Source organism: Pleurodeles waltl, chromosome 12 (genome assembly GCF_031143425.1).
Source record: "Pleurodeles waltl isolate 20211129_DDA chromosome 12, aPleWal1.hap1.20221129, whole genome shotgun sequence".
NCBI classification, from domain to species: Eukaryota; Metazoa; Chordata; class Amphibia; order Caudata; family Salamandridae; genus Pleurodeles; species Pleurodeles waltl.
Genome location: NC_090451.1, coordinates 409,418,584 through 409,435,573, shown reverse-complemented (window position 1 = coordinate 409,435,573; position 16,990 = coordinate 409,418,584). Strand labels below are relative to the sequence as shown.

At 42.9% G+C, this 16,990-nt stretch overlaps 1 protein-coding gene across 1 annotated transcript in view; it reads right to left on the bottom strand.

Annotated features, from left to right (window-relative positions):
• Window positions 1-7,606, bottom strand: part of LOC138267683 (uncharacterized) — a 375,143-nt gene extending 367,537 nt beyond the window's left edge. The window contains exon 1 of the mRNA XM_069216818.1: window positions 6,287-7,606. Within this exon, the coding sequence (XP_069072919.1) occupies window positions 6,287-6,751 (465 nt within the window). The 5' untranslated portion in view covers window positions 6,752-7,606. The remainder of the gene's footprint in view (window positions 1-6,286) is intronic.
• Between the last annotated feature and the right edge of the window lie 9,384 nt (window positions 7,607-16,990).

Below are 16,990 nucleotides of genomic sequence, written 5' to 3'. Positions count from 1 at the left end.
CCCAAGACCCCAGAGTGACTCAAAGGGCGAGTGTGCTGGCTTCTTGATCTGAGCCTGAGAAACATAAAAGGCTCCCCAATCAGCTCCCGAACCCAGCTGTAGCGAGTTCCTGACCCCCAAGTGGTGCCTCTCAAGTCCAGGACCCTTGGTGTGGCTCACTGCCTCTTGAAATCAAGCATTTAGGCTCTTTGTGACCACAAGTGGGCCTGTCTGCACCAGAACCATGCTGCTTGCATGAAGTTCAATGTGAACAGCCACCTGCCCGTTTCTTTGCACAGCAGCATTGATAGCCCGAGCAGAGTGCCAACCTGAAGCACCAGTCCACCTGTCTGAGATGTCCAACTTGCTCTTCACGCCACACTCTCCTTGCTGCTTTGCGACACTCTCCTTGCTCGCTGCAACTCTCTCTAATGCGTACGGCACTCTTGGCACAAAACCTAGGAAGGTATATCTTTAATGCGACTAATCTGGGACTGCTTCCAACTTATGCTCCATATTTGTCATCCTGAACTTTTGGCTTTGACCTGGTCCAGTATGACCAGATAGATGTGGTTGACACTTTATGCTTTTATCTCTATTTTACACATTGTTGGTTAGAAAAGCATAACTTGCGTTCTACTGGTTGCATTTTTGTCACTTTGGCTGGGTTGCATTTATTGAATTAGGCCTTATTTTGCTAACCTGGTGCAGGATCTTTTTTGTGTCATGTTTTCAATGTTTCACTATTTGAAGTGTTGCACAAATTCCTTACACATTGCCTCTAAGTTAAGCCTGCACGCTCTGTGCCAAGCTACCAGAAGGTCGAGCACAGGTTAATTTGGAGTTTGCTTGTACCTTACCCTGACAAGGATTGTGGCTGCTACTTGACCAGGGCTCATACCCCAGCCAACCAGTAACCCAATTTCTCACACTGTTTATACTTCATGTGCACAGGAACGTCTGCTTTTGCCTAGATATAGCTCAATGTAGACAGGCACACCATCACAAAGGGCCACATGTAGAAAAGCATTTTTGCAGTGGGAAAATTGCCTAATTAAGAGAATCAGGCCATTACTGACTGCATAAATGTTTTTACATATGTTCAGAACACAAATCAGAGAAATTCAGGGGAAACAAACATTTCCTTTAATATTACAGTGACCTTTAATGAACCAAACACTATAACACTGTAAGGCTTCACCTAATGCCTCTCTTATGTGCGTGATTAAGTGACATCAGTGTAGCATCCAAGAAACAATCACAAATGTACCAAACAAGTGCAATTATTGTATTGACTACCATCTTCAACAATTAAAGTCCACTTGCAACACAAAAATGGTACCAAGTAGCTACTACTGCATGGCCCTAACAGACTACAATGCTTAGGTCGTTGATAATGTACACAAAATTATTACACACTCTTTAAAGTGATATCACTACTCCATTTCTATATTAAAATATGTTGGGATTGTTTCCTCTGTTGTCACCATCAGGAGTGCCTGTTTACCGTTCTACTTGGATCACTGCAATGCAATTTATGTTAACCTGTTCTTGATAGCAGGTGATTCAAAATGCAGTAGCATGCATATTTTTGATGTGAAGCAAGTAATGCATTTCTATCTAGTCTGTGCTTCTATATATTGTATTCCTCTTCCTGTTAAGGGATATATGGAACACTTTTCTGGAAAGATAATTTTAATTGTACCCTGTCCGTTCTACAGTTTTGTCCCCAGCTGCAATGTTTCTTTTATTGTCAACTTTGAGGAAGGATTGTACTGGCAGAATGATTTTTGTTGAGACAGGCAGCATCCTATCACATTGTTTGCAAGAGCAGTTTGCAAAAAAATTGATCATCTTGTGTTTCTGGGAAGTGTAAAATCCTTGCTCTAGCTAAACTAGCACACTAGCTGATTTGCTGTATCTTAACCAAGTAACTCAAACAAACTAGTTTGTCTATTTATCCAGAGGAGTAAGCTACACTTTATAAAACCCACTGATAATAACAGAAAATATGAACTATCACACTAATGTACTATGTATATATATGTTCATTTGCACTAGAAATATCATGGTGTTCATGTCAATAAATCAATAATAAAATCAATAATAAAATCCCATGACTGGTTGAGCGATACATGCCTTCACAGGTGTATATACACACACACACACACACACATACACACAAACACACAGATACCACGGGGTAAAACACATTTGCAAACTAGGGGACTCATTTACAAGGTTTTTGAGCAGGCCAGCTCCACAAGTAATCTTACTGCATTGTCCTGCGTCAAAAAGAAAGGGCAGGAATGTACTGTATCTATGAGATACAGTGCATTCCTGTCCTTTCCCCCTGCACTGGCACACATGGCCTGCCATGTGCCAATGCAGACATCCTTGCACCATCAGGCAAGGATGTCTATGTTGTAGGGATGATTATTTTTGTGCAGGAAGGGACACCCTCCTGCAAAAAAAACAATCAACGGAGGAGTTTTCCTTCACTGAACAAAGAATGCAGCACACATAGAAAGAGAAAAAAATAAGGAGAAATAAAGTTATTTCTCCCCGTTACACCTCCCCTTGGGAGGCATAGGCTTTTGACGCATTCCCAGGTGTAAAAAAACTCATTACTCTGGTAATGTTTGAAATACCATGGGTGTTACATGGGAACACCCACCATAACGCCCCTGGCATGCCTCCCTATCACAGTGTGAGGCAACTCAGTGACTTGCACTGCAATTGTCGCACTCCATATCTACAAGGACATGTAAAGCAATACACAGTGGCTTTACATGGCCTTGTAGATATAGATCTGCAGGCTGCACCATGGGACCATCAAAAAAGTGACGTTCAAGTGCTGCAGAGAGACTTGTAAATAAGCTCCTAGGTACAGAAATTGGAGCAACTGTGTCCCTTTTAGTCAGAGAAACAACTCCACTATTTGTCTTTCCAGAACCCCCACATTCTCCTCACCCTCAGCTAACACAAGGGCTAATTATTGAATTTAGAGTGATCACTATAGAGAAAGCGATTATCTGCAAGGTAGATCACACACAATTGCACAAAACTGCCACTGAGCAACAGTTAAATAAGGCATGTTAAAAAGGGACCTGATATACTATACTTGTGGTGCTTGCAAAGGAGCGGGCTTAGATGGTAGTGTGTGAGCAAAGGCAAGTTAGTAACCCTCCAGTTCTCCAGGCACCTGCATAGTCTGTTGAATATCACTTCCACACAGAAGGAGCAAGTCCAGCCCACCAACCCAATTATATGTCTCACTACCCAACCAGTTCCAGTAGATGTAACTGGCTGGTTTCACACAACATGGTACACTCTGTTAAGAGGATAATCTGAATCCAAACTGAAAACAATAACAGTTGTTTTTGATCTCTGCCTCTCAAATCCTTGGTAGTCTTTCTCTCTTGTCACTGCATGCAGCTGCTTTCTTAAATCAGTCCTCAAGGATTCTCGCACAGTGAACCTGCTACCTTCTTTTTCAACCAGACCAGAAAGGTGAGCAATTATGGAGTTTTTCACTTAATGAGATTATGTAATTTAATCTACTGTCAATTGAGCATGTAGACCCTCTTGGGAAAAATTGTCCCATGACAAGAAAGTCTCCAGTTTTACCTTTTCTAAGACTTTTAGCATACTTCTGATCAGTTACCCTCCAACTAAACTTAAGAGATGTGCTCTGACCTTGTGCCACATTGTTCCAACATCATTAACCTCTCCCTCAATAGAGAAATGTTTCCGGGGTGCTTAAAAAGAAGCCAGATGTCTCCTGTCTTGAAAAAACACTTGCAGATCCAAGTGACTGTAATAACTTTGACCAAGTCTTTGTTGAACTATTTCTTGTCAAGTTGTTGTAAAGCTATGTGAACAACCAAATGAAACAGTTAGGAAAAGTTAGGAAATGATAACAATCATCTTGACGATTTTCGATCAAGCTTCAGAACTGATGCCAACACCTAAACTGCCATCTTGCAAAAGATTGATTATGGAGGATATATTCTGGCCAATGGGGACTTGCCTCTGTTGATAGTTCTAGATCTGTCTGCCGCCTGTGATACAAATGGTCATGGAATCCTAATTAGAATTTAAATAATGCATGAGCTTTGAAGGCAAAGTGCTGGACTGGTTCAAATGTTTTATATGCAGGTGGTCCCAACTGGTTCAAAATGAGCACGCCTTCACAACCGCTGCTCCTCTTCCTCAAAGTTTTCCGTAGTTTTCTATATTAACCCCTGCATACATCAATCTATACACCAAACCACTGGGGAAAATCATCAGAGAGTCTGGCACCTCATCATCAATACAGTAATGTTACTCATCTGTACCTTTAGATTTATTCTAATGCAAGTATCATCCTAGCAGCTTTGTTGCTTGACAAAGCACTGTCCCAGATGATGATCCTATGTGTGAGATTCAGCCTTGGTAAACCTGAGTTCTTACTTAACTCATCTTTGAGTTCACTCCTCCCATTACTGACCATGTCAAATGACTCAGTTATACTCTCGATTGAGTGGCACACAGGTGCTCCTGTGCATCCACCCACAGTGTTCACTCAATCCGGATTTACTAAGGTTTTTAAAGCTGGGATTGTGTCACATCTGCACGCCTACCACAGGGAGGCATAATGACGAGAAATATGTTTATTGCTCTTATTTCCCAACAATATTTATTCAGTTTTTGCTCTGGATTTGTTCATTCCACTGTACAACGTTCTGATGCTCGAAGGTTTTGCAAGCACTACATGAAATCACCAAATAAATAAATAAATGTTTCTGAGACATTAATAATATGTAGGTATGGCAGCAATATCAAAGGTATCCTTTATGTACAGTTCTTAATCAGAGCCCTCATCGTGTACGTCGATTCACCAAAATGCTAGGTGTAGCGAAAGTGACACCACATGCATTTTGACCTTATTGATTTCAGAGGAAGAGACATCATATGACCTTTGACCTTGAATCTTCCCAGGAAGTGATGTCACTTGACCTTATCCCAGATGATATCACAATAATTTACATCACTAAATTTAAATTATAATTATCATTAATATAAAAATACAACATAAATGCTTCTTTTGGATACACGTATATAAGGGTGCTGTCATAATCTTTGAAAGTGATGGGGTGTAATATATCACTTGCCCTAAGCTGTACTGAGCAAAGCAAATGAACGAGAGCTCTTTTGAATGGATTCGGGGGTGAGGTTCTCCCAAAGGAAATATTGAAAGAATGGGTTAAATAGTGCATTTAAAAGCAAGCTTCTCATATGCATCTGTAAAAAATCCATGAGGTATGAGAGGGCACTCATTAAATATATAAGAGCTTTCATAGTGTGCCAAGTCAGTGAAACCTGCTGTTCTACCGGATTTGATTCCCTTTTTTAAATTGTGCTATGGCTACCCCATATGTAAAGTTCATTAGGCCAGGGCAAGCAATTTGCCATGGATGCCCTCCCCCTATTAATATTATCCATGCACTATAAGTGACTCATCAAAATGTGCCTCTAGTATGAGAGAGGTAGCATTTTGTCATGTTTGTCCCTCTCCTATAAGCCACAGTTGTCATTCTTTATGCCATGAAACACCTCCAATGTGCTACTGCAACTATTTTGCCATGGGTGTCCTATACCTAGAATTACTTAGAGGATGCATGTGTCAGACTTTTGACATGACTGTCCCATATATAAAGTATTATCTCTAATATACCAGGTCCCTGTCTGTTAATAATTGCCTCCAGTAAGCCAACACCAGTATTTTGTCAAACCCAAAAGCAGACTTGTAAGAATAACAACACATTCTCACATCTGTTAATTTACATTCACTAACTCACTCATTTTCATCTACTCATTCTCACTCATTCATTCTCATCCCTTTGCACTCCTTCATTCTCACTGACTTGTGCTCAGTTTACACTTACTCACACATTGTCAGTCAATCTTACACGGATTAGTTCACAACTACACAATCAAACTGAGTTGCACTCACTGGTACCCTTACTTCACCATTCTCACTCACCCTGACTCACTTATACCCACTTACTGACATTTAATCTCATTTATTGCCACTCCTATCACTTAGTGTCACTTTCACTTGCACACACATGCCCATGCATGCATGCAAGTGTATGCATAAACAATCCCTTTCTCAAACACACTCTCACCCACATGCAGGCACACAACAGCGACTAGAAGTTTGAATTGATGTAGATGGGTGCAAAAACTGTTTATCGTGCTCAGTTTTTAAACATGCATATATTTTGATTACTTTGAAACACCGTAGAATGTAATTACTTACTTTAGTGCCTAGAAGAATGTTCATGTCTATAATTTGCTTCTTCTGTTCCAAAATGCTAAGCAGATGCTCCTGAAAGACCCCAATCTTTGTGTAAAAGTGGTCATTGTGCCAACAACCTTCAATGTTATCAAAATCAACCCCAAGAGGCAGGAGAAACTGAACACTGCGTGGGTCGAGCGCGATCTGCTGCGGCCTGCAAAGAAGTGCTGCTCGAGCGCGAGAGTCCATTACTGTCAGTTTCAGCACCTTGTGTGACCGTACAGCGACCAATGCAGCAGTCAGTCCCACAGGGCCCGCACCTACAATCAACAGGGTCATTTTGGATCTCCATTGTCGCAGCCGATCAACGCTGATCTTCACTACCACATACACCGTCACTGCCAATAGTGTGCTGAGAGCTGTGTTGAAAAGCAGATTGACCTGTTGACTCTCCGTACCAGGGAGTGAGTTGCCCTGGCCTTCCATCTTCTCCCACGATAAAAGAAATACTACACCATAAACAGAACTAAGATGCCGATCCCCGTGTACAGAAAGTAAATTCTCCTACCACGATCCAGTCATCAGCTAGTTTTTTTGCGTCAATTCTTGCCACAAGGAGCACCTGCATCTATTTCTTTCTCTTCTGCCCAAAAGTGCACGGTAAGTTTTTCTTCTCCAGTTATAGTTTACAGCGAGGTTGCAGCGGTTGGGATCGTTTTCAAATCGTCTGTCTTCATTCATATAGTAACTCCCAAGTGGCTATTTTTCCTAGACACGGAACAACAGCTACGTTTCTCTCCCTTCGGCAAGCATTGTACTGACTGGCTGCCCCACACTTGACTATAAGCCACATTTAACTTGAAAATTAACTACCCACCTGGCTGGCATTCTGGCGAAAAATTAAATCACCGTTGCTACAAACCACTGGCGTTTTAATGACCAGATACCTGGAAACAGCACAGCGAACTATTACAGCGCTTCTTGGAAGTAAGCTGTTGATCTCTATCAGAAGCTCAGCCTCCCACACTCCCGTGGTGATGTGCCCTTTACTGACACACAGCAATCTGCTAAGTGTTGCCAGGCGCCCTAGGAAAACATCTAACACCGAAGCCAGAAGCCGGCGCCCTTTACGCATCTTGCGTGGAGAAACCTGTGTCTTTCAGTCGAGTAACTGCTGCGCCGTAACACCGAGAACTACACGGGGTGGGGCCTGCACCGCCTGCAGGCTGCCTTTCAGCGAGGACAATCAGGTGCCAGCACCTCTCAGCTAAGCGTTTGCACTCCGCTGACAACGTGCTGGCGGGCGCTGGGCTAATAAATAATTTCACTGCGGATGCCAAGCGCAGAGCTTCCCGAGAAACTGAGTTCACTCCCGCCCCCTCATATACCTCTGAAAGCCAAAGAAAGAGCCACACCGACAGACTTTTAAGCTCCCCTCTTTTCCTTTCATATTCAAATGGTGTCAGCTGACTGAGCGATTTGTCCAGGTAATTGCCAGGCTTACATAAGCGCTCTAGTACGCGCAATATGGAACCCAAGCAATACGAGACAATTGTTTCTGTCGGTGTCTTTGAAGTGTTGTGTGTCACCATTCCAGTTTTGGGAATCAGGGAGTGGACTGGACGAATTCATCCAAATTAAACTGTTACTGACATAAAATGATCCGAGGTCTCCGAGTGCTGAACAGTTTAATTCGACTGCACTTACAGTGAGTTTTAAAGAAAAGGAGTCGCATTTTGATCTTCGTCCACCGGCGCGGAGAATTTTATTTGAGTGCCATAAATAAAACCAGCTTCACTTTATTGGACTTTTTATGACCCTTCTTGAAAACTGGCGATGGCTCTGCGTGTTAAGGGCACTTTCCGTACTCTTGCTATCACCTGCAAAGTGGTGCCACTTCAGAACTGATAAACTCTTAAATAAAGACATCAATTTGTTTCAGGGTCAGAATGCTTTTAACGTTTTCTAATTTTTAGGTCGAGGCCCATAAGACAGCAAAACTGTCTGGTTTGCTAGGGACTTCTTGGGGACATTTGGAAAACTTCCCTGAAAACGTATTCCACACATTGCTTACCATTGGCTTCGTGGTTTATAGCTCATACTTAGTTGCTTTTATTTGCTGGCTGTATTTGTGTTGTGCTGTCCAGCTTGAGTTTGCCCATTCCATTGTTCAAACCCATTTTACTGCATTCTACCACCAGTACTGGATTTCTGTAAACGGGCCTTTGAATGGTATTCTTATCTTGTCACGTTTACTGTGCATTCAAATACAAAGGTCAATGTTAGGCTCTGTCTTCCAGGAAGCTTGGTGTTTACTTTTCATTCTCTTACTTCAAAGTTATAGGTCTTATGTGAAAATCATGCAGGCTACTGGGGGTGTGGTTGAGTAGGGCTACAAGATATGAAACTTTTTATAGCACACAACAGAATTTAAATGTCTGTAAATGAACTGCATTTTTTTCAGAATTCGAAAAGCACAAATGAAGTAGATTTTTTTGGTAATTCTGAAGTGTGGTGGAAACACATTTTTTAATATGGTAAAAACAAATCAATACGCTCGGTGGTGACATTTTCACACATTATCATTTGTGCGCCATATACTTTTGTCAATAAACCTGAATGCCTGTGCAAATGTAATGGTCATTTCCGTTGAAGATGTGTTGTCTGTAACGGAAGTGCACTACCACACCATACATACTTCATTTTCCCCCATTCCATTCTTCTCTGTACCATTCCACTCTATGCCGCTTCACTCTATGCCTCTCTACTCTACACCACTCTACTCTATGCCAATGTACTCTACCCCACACTCCTCTACTCTGCACCCCTGCACTTTTTGCCACTGCACTCTATACCACTCCCCTCTGTAGCACTCCCTTCAATGCCACTCTACGCTGTCACACTGCACTCTGTGCCACTACATTCTACGCCCATGCACTCTAGTCTGTACCTCTCCACTATATGCCAGTGCACTCTATGTCAATCCACTCTACACCACTCTAATCTACTCTGCACTCTACGCCACTGCACTCTACCGTACACCACTCCATTATACTCTGAAACAATATAATCTATGCCACTGCACTCAGAGTCACTGCATTCAGTGCTACTCCACTGCCCTCCACACCAGTGCCCTCTACACCACTCTACTGTACACCACTGCACTCTACAACAGCCTACTCTGCAACACTGCACTTTCTGCCACTAAACTCCATGCCTCTATATTCTATGCCACAGCACTCTATGCCAAGGCACTTTACACCACTACACTTTATGCCACTACACTCTACCCTACACCACTCCACTCTATTCTGCACCACTCTGCTCTACACCACTCACTCCTTGCCACTCTACCCTGCAACCCTGCACTCTCCCCACTGAACTCTATGCCAGCCTTCATTGAACCTCTACACTCTATGCCACTGCACTCTACTCTGCATGTCTTTATGCCACTATGCTGCACTCTACACCATTGCACTGTATGCCACTACACTATATGCAACTCTACTCTGCATTGCTCCACTCTGCACTCTCCTTGGTGATTAGCAGTTTATAACAAGGCATCTTGAGGGAGGGGGCTCTCTCAATAGTTGAATGAGGCATGCACATTATCTTAACCTAACTATAATCACCGATGTTGATCATACAGACCACTCTCCAAGGCACTACTGATAATATTTTCAGTGTGGTCTCGGTAGGCAGAATGGGGGTTGATATGCACAGTAGTTCGAGAAGATCAATTGAGGTTTTCCCATGCAGAAATATACGCCTTCGATCTCTGCAGATATTATCTTTTATTGCGGCTCATCAGCAATAGCAATCAACAGTATGCAATCAGGTCAGAATGGGAGGGTCACCAACTCAGGGCCCTTTTCGTCTTCTTCCACTGCTTCCGAATGTTTGTACACCGAGGCATGGAAAGGGCACTGTTGGAACTGGAAATGAGACAACATGAAAAAGTACAAGGCCTCTTCACAACCCAGGGTTCCCCGGTTGTTTCAGTCAAATTATCACTAGAGGTTGATTTCTGTCTATGCAAAGGGTTAAAAGCGGGGCCATGGTCAGGGCCACCCTCGTTCATATTATGTAACAGGAAAGGTACTGCAAAAGTGATAGAGTTTTAGCGGAAGCTTATAGGTGAATGGGATTGGACTGTATCTTGACACAATTGTGTGCTATAGAAGTGCCCCGATTCTCTAACTTTTAAAATGTATGCCAAGCGATCTTGCTTAAAAGGCGACACCGCGGAATAAAAAACCGGGGCATAGCAGGTGTGACTCTTCTGCTTTCTGGGCTTCCCGCTGATGTGTATCCTGCTCTAATTGTAAGGTGGACTTGAGCGCTATCACTGTTTATGGCCCCCACTATTCATCTTGGCTATGTTGTGCTGGTATTGTGTGGCTTTATTATACAGCTCTCTCCTTCACTATGGATGGTCCTGGGGAAGGTGAGTCTATGGATAAATACCTGGAGTAAATTTGAAGTCTTACAACTGCGTCACAGCCTTCAGTTTTCTTGTGCATTTTGTGCCTCTTCACAGAATGCAATCAGTCGTCTAAGCATACGTGTACTCAAGGTCAATACATTTTTCTATTCTCACTGTTTGGCTGACTCATCGGGTCCAAAAGCTTTTGTAGTAATCACATCAGTGGTAATCTCAAAAGTGGTAACCCCTGCAGTGGTAATCTCAGTGGCAGTAATACCAGTAGTGGTGATCTCAGCAGTGATAATCCCTGCAGTGATCATTTCAATGGTGGTAATGTCAGCAGAGGTAATCCCTGCACTGGTAATCTCGGAGGTAGTAATCACGGTAGTGGTAACCTCAGCAGTGGTAACCCCTGCAGGGGTAATCTCAGAGGTAGTTATCACAGTAGTGGTAATCTCAGCAGTGGTAATCCCTGCAGTGGTAATCCCTGCAGTGGTAATCTCAGCGGTAGTAATCACAATATTGGTAATCACAGTAGTGGTAGTCTCAGGAGTGGTAATCCCTGCAGTGGTAATCTCAGAGGTAGTAATCACAGTAGTGGTAATTCAGCAGTGATAATCCCTGCAGGGATAATTTCAAATGTGATAATCTCAGCAGAGGTAATCCATGCACTGGTAATCTTGGAGGTAGTAATTACAGTAGTGGTAATATCAACTGTGGTAATCTCAGAGTTATTAATCACAGTAGTGGTAATCTCAGCAGTGGTAATCCCTGCAGTGGTACTCTCAGAGGTAGTAATCACAATAGTGGTAATTCAGCAGTGGTAATCCCTGCAGTGGTAATCTCAGAGATAATAATCACAGTAGTGGTAATCTCAGCAGTGGTAATCGCTGCAGTGGTCATTTCAAAGGTGGAAATCTCAGCAGAGGTAATCTTTGCACTGGTAATCTCAGAGGTAGTAATCACAGTAGTGGTAACCTCAGGAGTGGTAATCCCTGCAGTGAAAATCTCAGAGGGGCTCATTTCAATGTGGTATATTCTAAGTAGAGGTAATTGGTTTCTGTTGTATTTTAGGTGGGGACATACAACCCTTCGTGCTGGGTCCTCAGTCTGATATGTTCACTGCATTTGCGTGTGAATAACGCTCATACATTTTCGGTTTATAACACGTTTCCCTGAAGAACATGTTTAAACCACTTCCTCCTCAGCGAGAAAAAGGACCTCTAAACTGAGTACAGCACGGCGCCTTCCTGAAGGGTACCATCCTCATCTAAAGGTAAATATCTTCACTTGTTTAGTTTTTACTCAGCAGACTAGGGACTTATAAAACAATGGGACTCGGATAGAATCTATTTCACAAGCATTTGCAATGCGATGGGTCTCGCGTTTACTCAAGTTAAAGCTATTAGCTTTGTAAACTCCTAACCGGACTTTTCTTGCCCACATAAACTGAAAAGTAAAACAGTTTCACATAAGCGAGCTGATGGCTACCATGAACGCAAAGCAAACACACAATTGGGAATAGAGGTCTGCTTGAAGTGAAATTTATCGGCAAAAGTGCAATGATCCATGTAACTGCAAAAGTGCAATTATCCATGTAACAAGGTCGATTTCATTCAAAGCGCTCGACTTCTGCCCAGGAGATTGCACTGCCTACGAAATAAAATGAAAAAATAGTGCAGAAACCATACAGAAAACATGGAGTCTTGTATGTTTTCAGTAGTTGGCCGATGTGCTCGAGGCGGGCTAAACACCGGAAGAGGCATGATGTATGCATGCCTTCCACTAATGAAATCAAGCTAATTTTAAAAGGCAAACCCATGAACCAACCAAACGGATGGGCTTAACCTGGGTGTGGTTAAAAGCCCTCAGAGAGATTACACCAGGGATGGAGCACTTTGTGCTCAACCCTAAAAATGGTCTTACTCAGACCTATTTCATCAACATGTACACAACACAGCACCAAGGTTCTGTCAAATCAAAAGCACTGTCGTGCATTACACCAACAGACTCTATAAACAGAAAAATAAATGAATATAAACATAAGACAACCCCACACACACAATATTAAATCATCAAGCACCCGCATAGATTGCTATCTGTAGATCCGTGTTTTGATGAATCTGATTGAGCAACTAATCTATTCACTAATTTTCTAGGTCTGATGAATCTTTTTAAGAGTTCTGAGGGGTAAGGAGAGACACATAAATACAATTCAGTCAGTTTACAGTGTAACCCATTTGGCCACACATTGAATCTCAAAGGTGAATTTACAGTTCAAAAGATTTCTTACAAGTTCAGACCTAAGAGTCACAAAAACATACTGTATCAGTACAGAATTACCAAAAGTGAGTTATAGCATTGATTCAAATTAAATTATACAAGCATAAAACATACCAGCATTTCAGTAGCGGCAATGCAAAAGATTAACACTTGATCAGAATCCAAGCTGTGATCTTCCTACCTAACCGTCATATCAAAAGAAATCTATTGTTTCTAATAAAGCTAAAGGAATTCTAAAATTCTCCAAATTGCGGAAATAGGAAATAAATACAAAGTGTCAGCAACACAGAAACTTCAGTAGAAGTTCTGCAAAAGTGAGATGTGCGTAGCATAAAGCCATGTCAGCCAAGTAAAGGAAAAGAGGTCTGTTCCTCTCTAGGGGCCACATGGATGAATGTTTGGAATTGCAATTTCCTAACTACGATTCCATTTGAATCACAATCAGGAAATCGCAATTCCAAATGTACAAAACACCACTGAGTTACTTTTGCGCTTTCAAGTGGGTCACAAATAGACCTACTCATCAATATTAATAAGGTACAAATAGACCTACTCATCAATATTAATAAAGTACGTCACAATTTGTGACCCACTGGGAATTGCAAAAATCACAGGAATGGTGGCCTCCTGGTGTCAGCAGATCACCATGTCTGCGACTGCTTTCAAATAAAGTAATCTTTTTTTTTTTTAAATGCAGCCTTAAAGGAAATCGGGATGCGCTTAAAAAGCAAAAAAATTCAGTTTCATTTTATAAGAGTAGGCAGTGGTCTGTGGGACCACTGCCTGCTCTTAAACAATGTTTTTGCATGCATTCACAAAGGGTAAGGGGTCCCTTGGGAGCCCCTTCCCTTTTGCGAATGGGTTACCACCAATTTTAAATTGGAGGTAACTGTGATTGTTTTGCAACAGCATTCACAGTCACAAAACAATCATTCATACCACTTCAAGTTGCTATAAGGAAGGGATGCACTTGGCACGGTCATTCCCAATAGTGAGTCGCAAACCCATTTTGCGATTTGGATTTGTACATAGGGTCGCATCGGGCTGTTTGCAACCAAGAAAAGGCTACATACATCTGGCCCTCAGTCTCTAAGGGTCTAACTATCTAAACACCACTTTAATCCCTGCACAATTTACAGTAGCGGACATCACTGCCAGTAACTTTCCATTCTCTGTACACACTTGTAAATTGCAACTCTCATTAGCCTCTCTTGGACCAAGCATCAGGATGACCTTGGAGAACTCCTGTGTCCAGAAAGCAGGAGGGTAGTTCTTCACGGCTCCTCATAAACACTTCTTGTCCTTGGCAACCTGACTGCACACGGGGAGGCCGGTGCACAAGAGGCCTGAAACAGCTGCTTTGCTGCCTACGGCCCTGGCCTGAATTCAGGACAAGGCCGTAGGCAGCAAAAGTTGCAGTTTGACGTCTTTTGTGCACCAGTGTGCACACTGAAAAAAAAACAAGGACTTACCTGGGTCCTCGTTCCCAGGGGGACCTCATTGCCAGATGCCTGGCTGGCTTTCTGCCTTCTGGCCCTGGATCCGGAGCTGCTGGGCTGGGCTGCGGATGAGCAGCTCCATGCTACATCAGGTGAGAGGCGCAATGCAGTCCATTTATGGTCTACACAGCGCAAGTGCAGACTGTATACGCTTGCGCTCTGTGGCCCATACCTGGGCTGCAGTGGGCATGTGGTGAACTCTGCTCGACTGGCAGGGAATGCAGAGTTTTTTGCTTTTGCTGAACTCTGTGCTCCAAGCAGAGTGCCAAAAACTCAGCTCCGCCACAAAAGTGGAGCTCACCACCCCCCTAGTTTTCATGTCACTTCTGAAAGGCATAATGGCACAGCCAAGTTATTCTCCTTCAAAGCAATAGACAACCAAACACACAATCTGAAGACAAAACAGAAAACTCCTTCGCTGCTCCAGCGCTACACATAAAGCACCCTAATGATCTTTCCTAGATACTAAGTTCAAACCAATTTCTAAATTAAACAATTATCAAATTCTTTATGCTGCCCTCACAAGCATACACAAAGAAACTGCATTCACTATAAAACCATGGCTCTTTCTGTTGCACAACAATGACACCCAGGTGAGAAAAAAGATGTTGACTTATAACTGTGGTTAAAAATGCTGAACAAATGCCAAGAATATCACATGGTATAGGACCTGAGCTTTGTCCACTGGTCCGGTTTAAAATGGAAATTTGTCATCATAAACATTTGGGATATACAAGTATGAGCACAAAACGGCAATTGCACAACTCATAGTTCTGTGTCACAAACCAGCATGGTAGCAGTAGAAAGGATGTGGGCATTCAAATTGGGGTAGGCCAACCAAAACTGTAATAATACTAACAAAATTCCTGAATTTTGTGTTATGCAAAATGTGTGAAAATTCTTGAAATTTAAAGCTATGCAAGTTCACCTACAATGTTGTATGCAGGAGGCTGACTCTAGCAGAAAAATGCATACATGAAAGATGCCCTTACCTGAAATTTTCATGTGATATAATGACAAACCACATTTTGCAGCATCTGCACAGTTGCCTTCAATTTCAAGTAGTTTTTATGATTTGGCTAGACAGGGCAGCTGTCGCCAGACAATTTTGTGGTCATCGCTACAGAGGGGCCTGGCTCCACCCACATGTTAGGAGCTAGGAGTACATGTTGTCTGCTTTCCACAAAAAGAAGTTGTCTGCTTTCTACAAAAAAGTGCTTGCTCTCCAAGCAGCTGTGATCTTTTTGTTTATTTAGAACTAGATAATTTATATAGTTTTTTCTGACAGCAGGACAGATGAAAGGAGGGCGGTCATTAACCTACATGGTATGGCTTTTTAGGTCTGGCTGTCAATGCAACTGTCACCTGACCTTTATCCTAAAGCAATATTGTTCGGGAAACTGCCTTTTCTACGCGGCTGGAGCACAGCGTAGAGTAACCAAACAAATGTTACCACACTTGCCTGAACCACGCATGTGTCTGAATCATGCAAATGCATGGTTGAGGCACACAGCAGGAACAACTGTGAGAGGAACACGGCAGGCAGGTAAGTGCGGCTGGGGCGGGTGGGGGTATTCTTAAGGACAGCGTGGGGTAGGTTTTAGAGTTCAAGGTGGGGTCAGGGTAGTTTTTAGGACAAGATGGGGTAGATTTTAGGGTTCAGGGTGAGGGCGGGGGATGCCTTTAGGACAGGGTGGATAGGTTTTAAGGTTCAGGTCAGGGTAGTTTTTGGGACAGGGCTGTGTAGGTTTTAGGACAGGTTGGGGTATGTTTTAGGGTTTAGGGTGAGGTGGGGTTTGGGGTAAGTTTTAGGACAGGGTGGGGTAGTTTTTAGGACATTGTAGGTTTTAGGGTGTAAGGTGGGGTCAGGGTAGTTTTTAGGACAGGGTTGGGTCGTTTTTAGATCAGGGTAGGTTTTAGGGTTCAAGGCGGGGGTTGGGGTAATTTTTAGGACAGGGTGGGGTAGGTTTTAGGGTTCAGGATGGGGTGAAGTGTAGGGGTAGTTTTTAGGACAGGGTGAAGTAGTTTTTAGGACAGGGTGGTGTAGGTTTTAGGAATTAAGGTGAGGGCGGGGGTCAGGGTAGTTTTTTAGCACTGAGCATGGTAGGCTTTAGGGCGTGGATGGGGGTCAGGGTAGTTTTTAGGACAGGATAGGTTTTAGGGTGGGGGTAGGTAGTTTTTAGGACAGGGTGGGGTACTTTTTAGGACAGGGCAGGTTTTAGAGTTAAGGGTGGGGTGAGGGGTTGGGATAGTTTTTAGGACAGGATGGGGTAGTTTTTTAGACAGGGCAGATTAGTTTTAGGGTTTAGGGTCGGTGGGGGATCAGGGTAGTTTTTAGGACAGGACAGGGTAGGTTTTAGGGTTTAGGGCTGGGGTAGTTTTCAGAACAGGGTGGGGTAGATTTTAGGACAAGGTAGGTTTTAGGGTTTAGGGCAGGGTCGGGGGTCAGGGTAGTTTTTAGGACAGGGTGGGATCGTTTTTTGGACAGGGTAGGTTTTAGGGTTTAGGACGGAATAG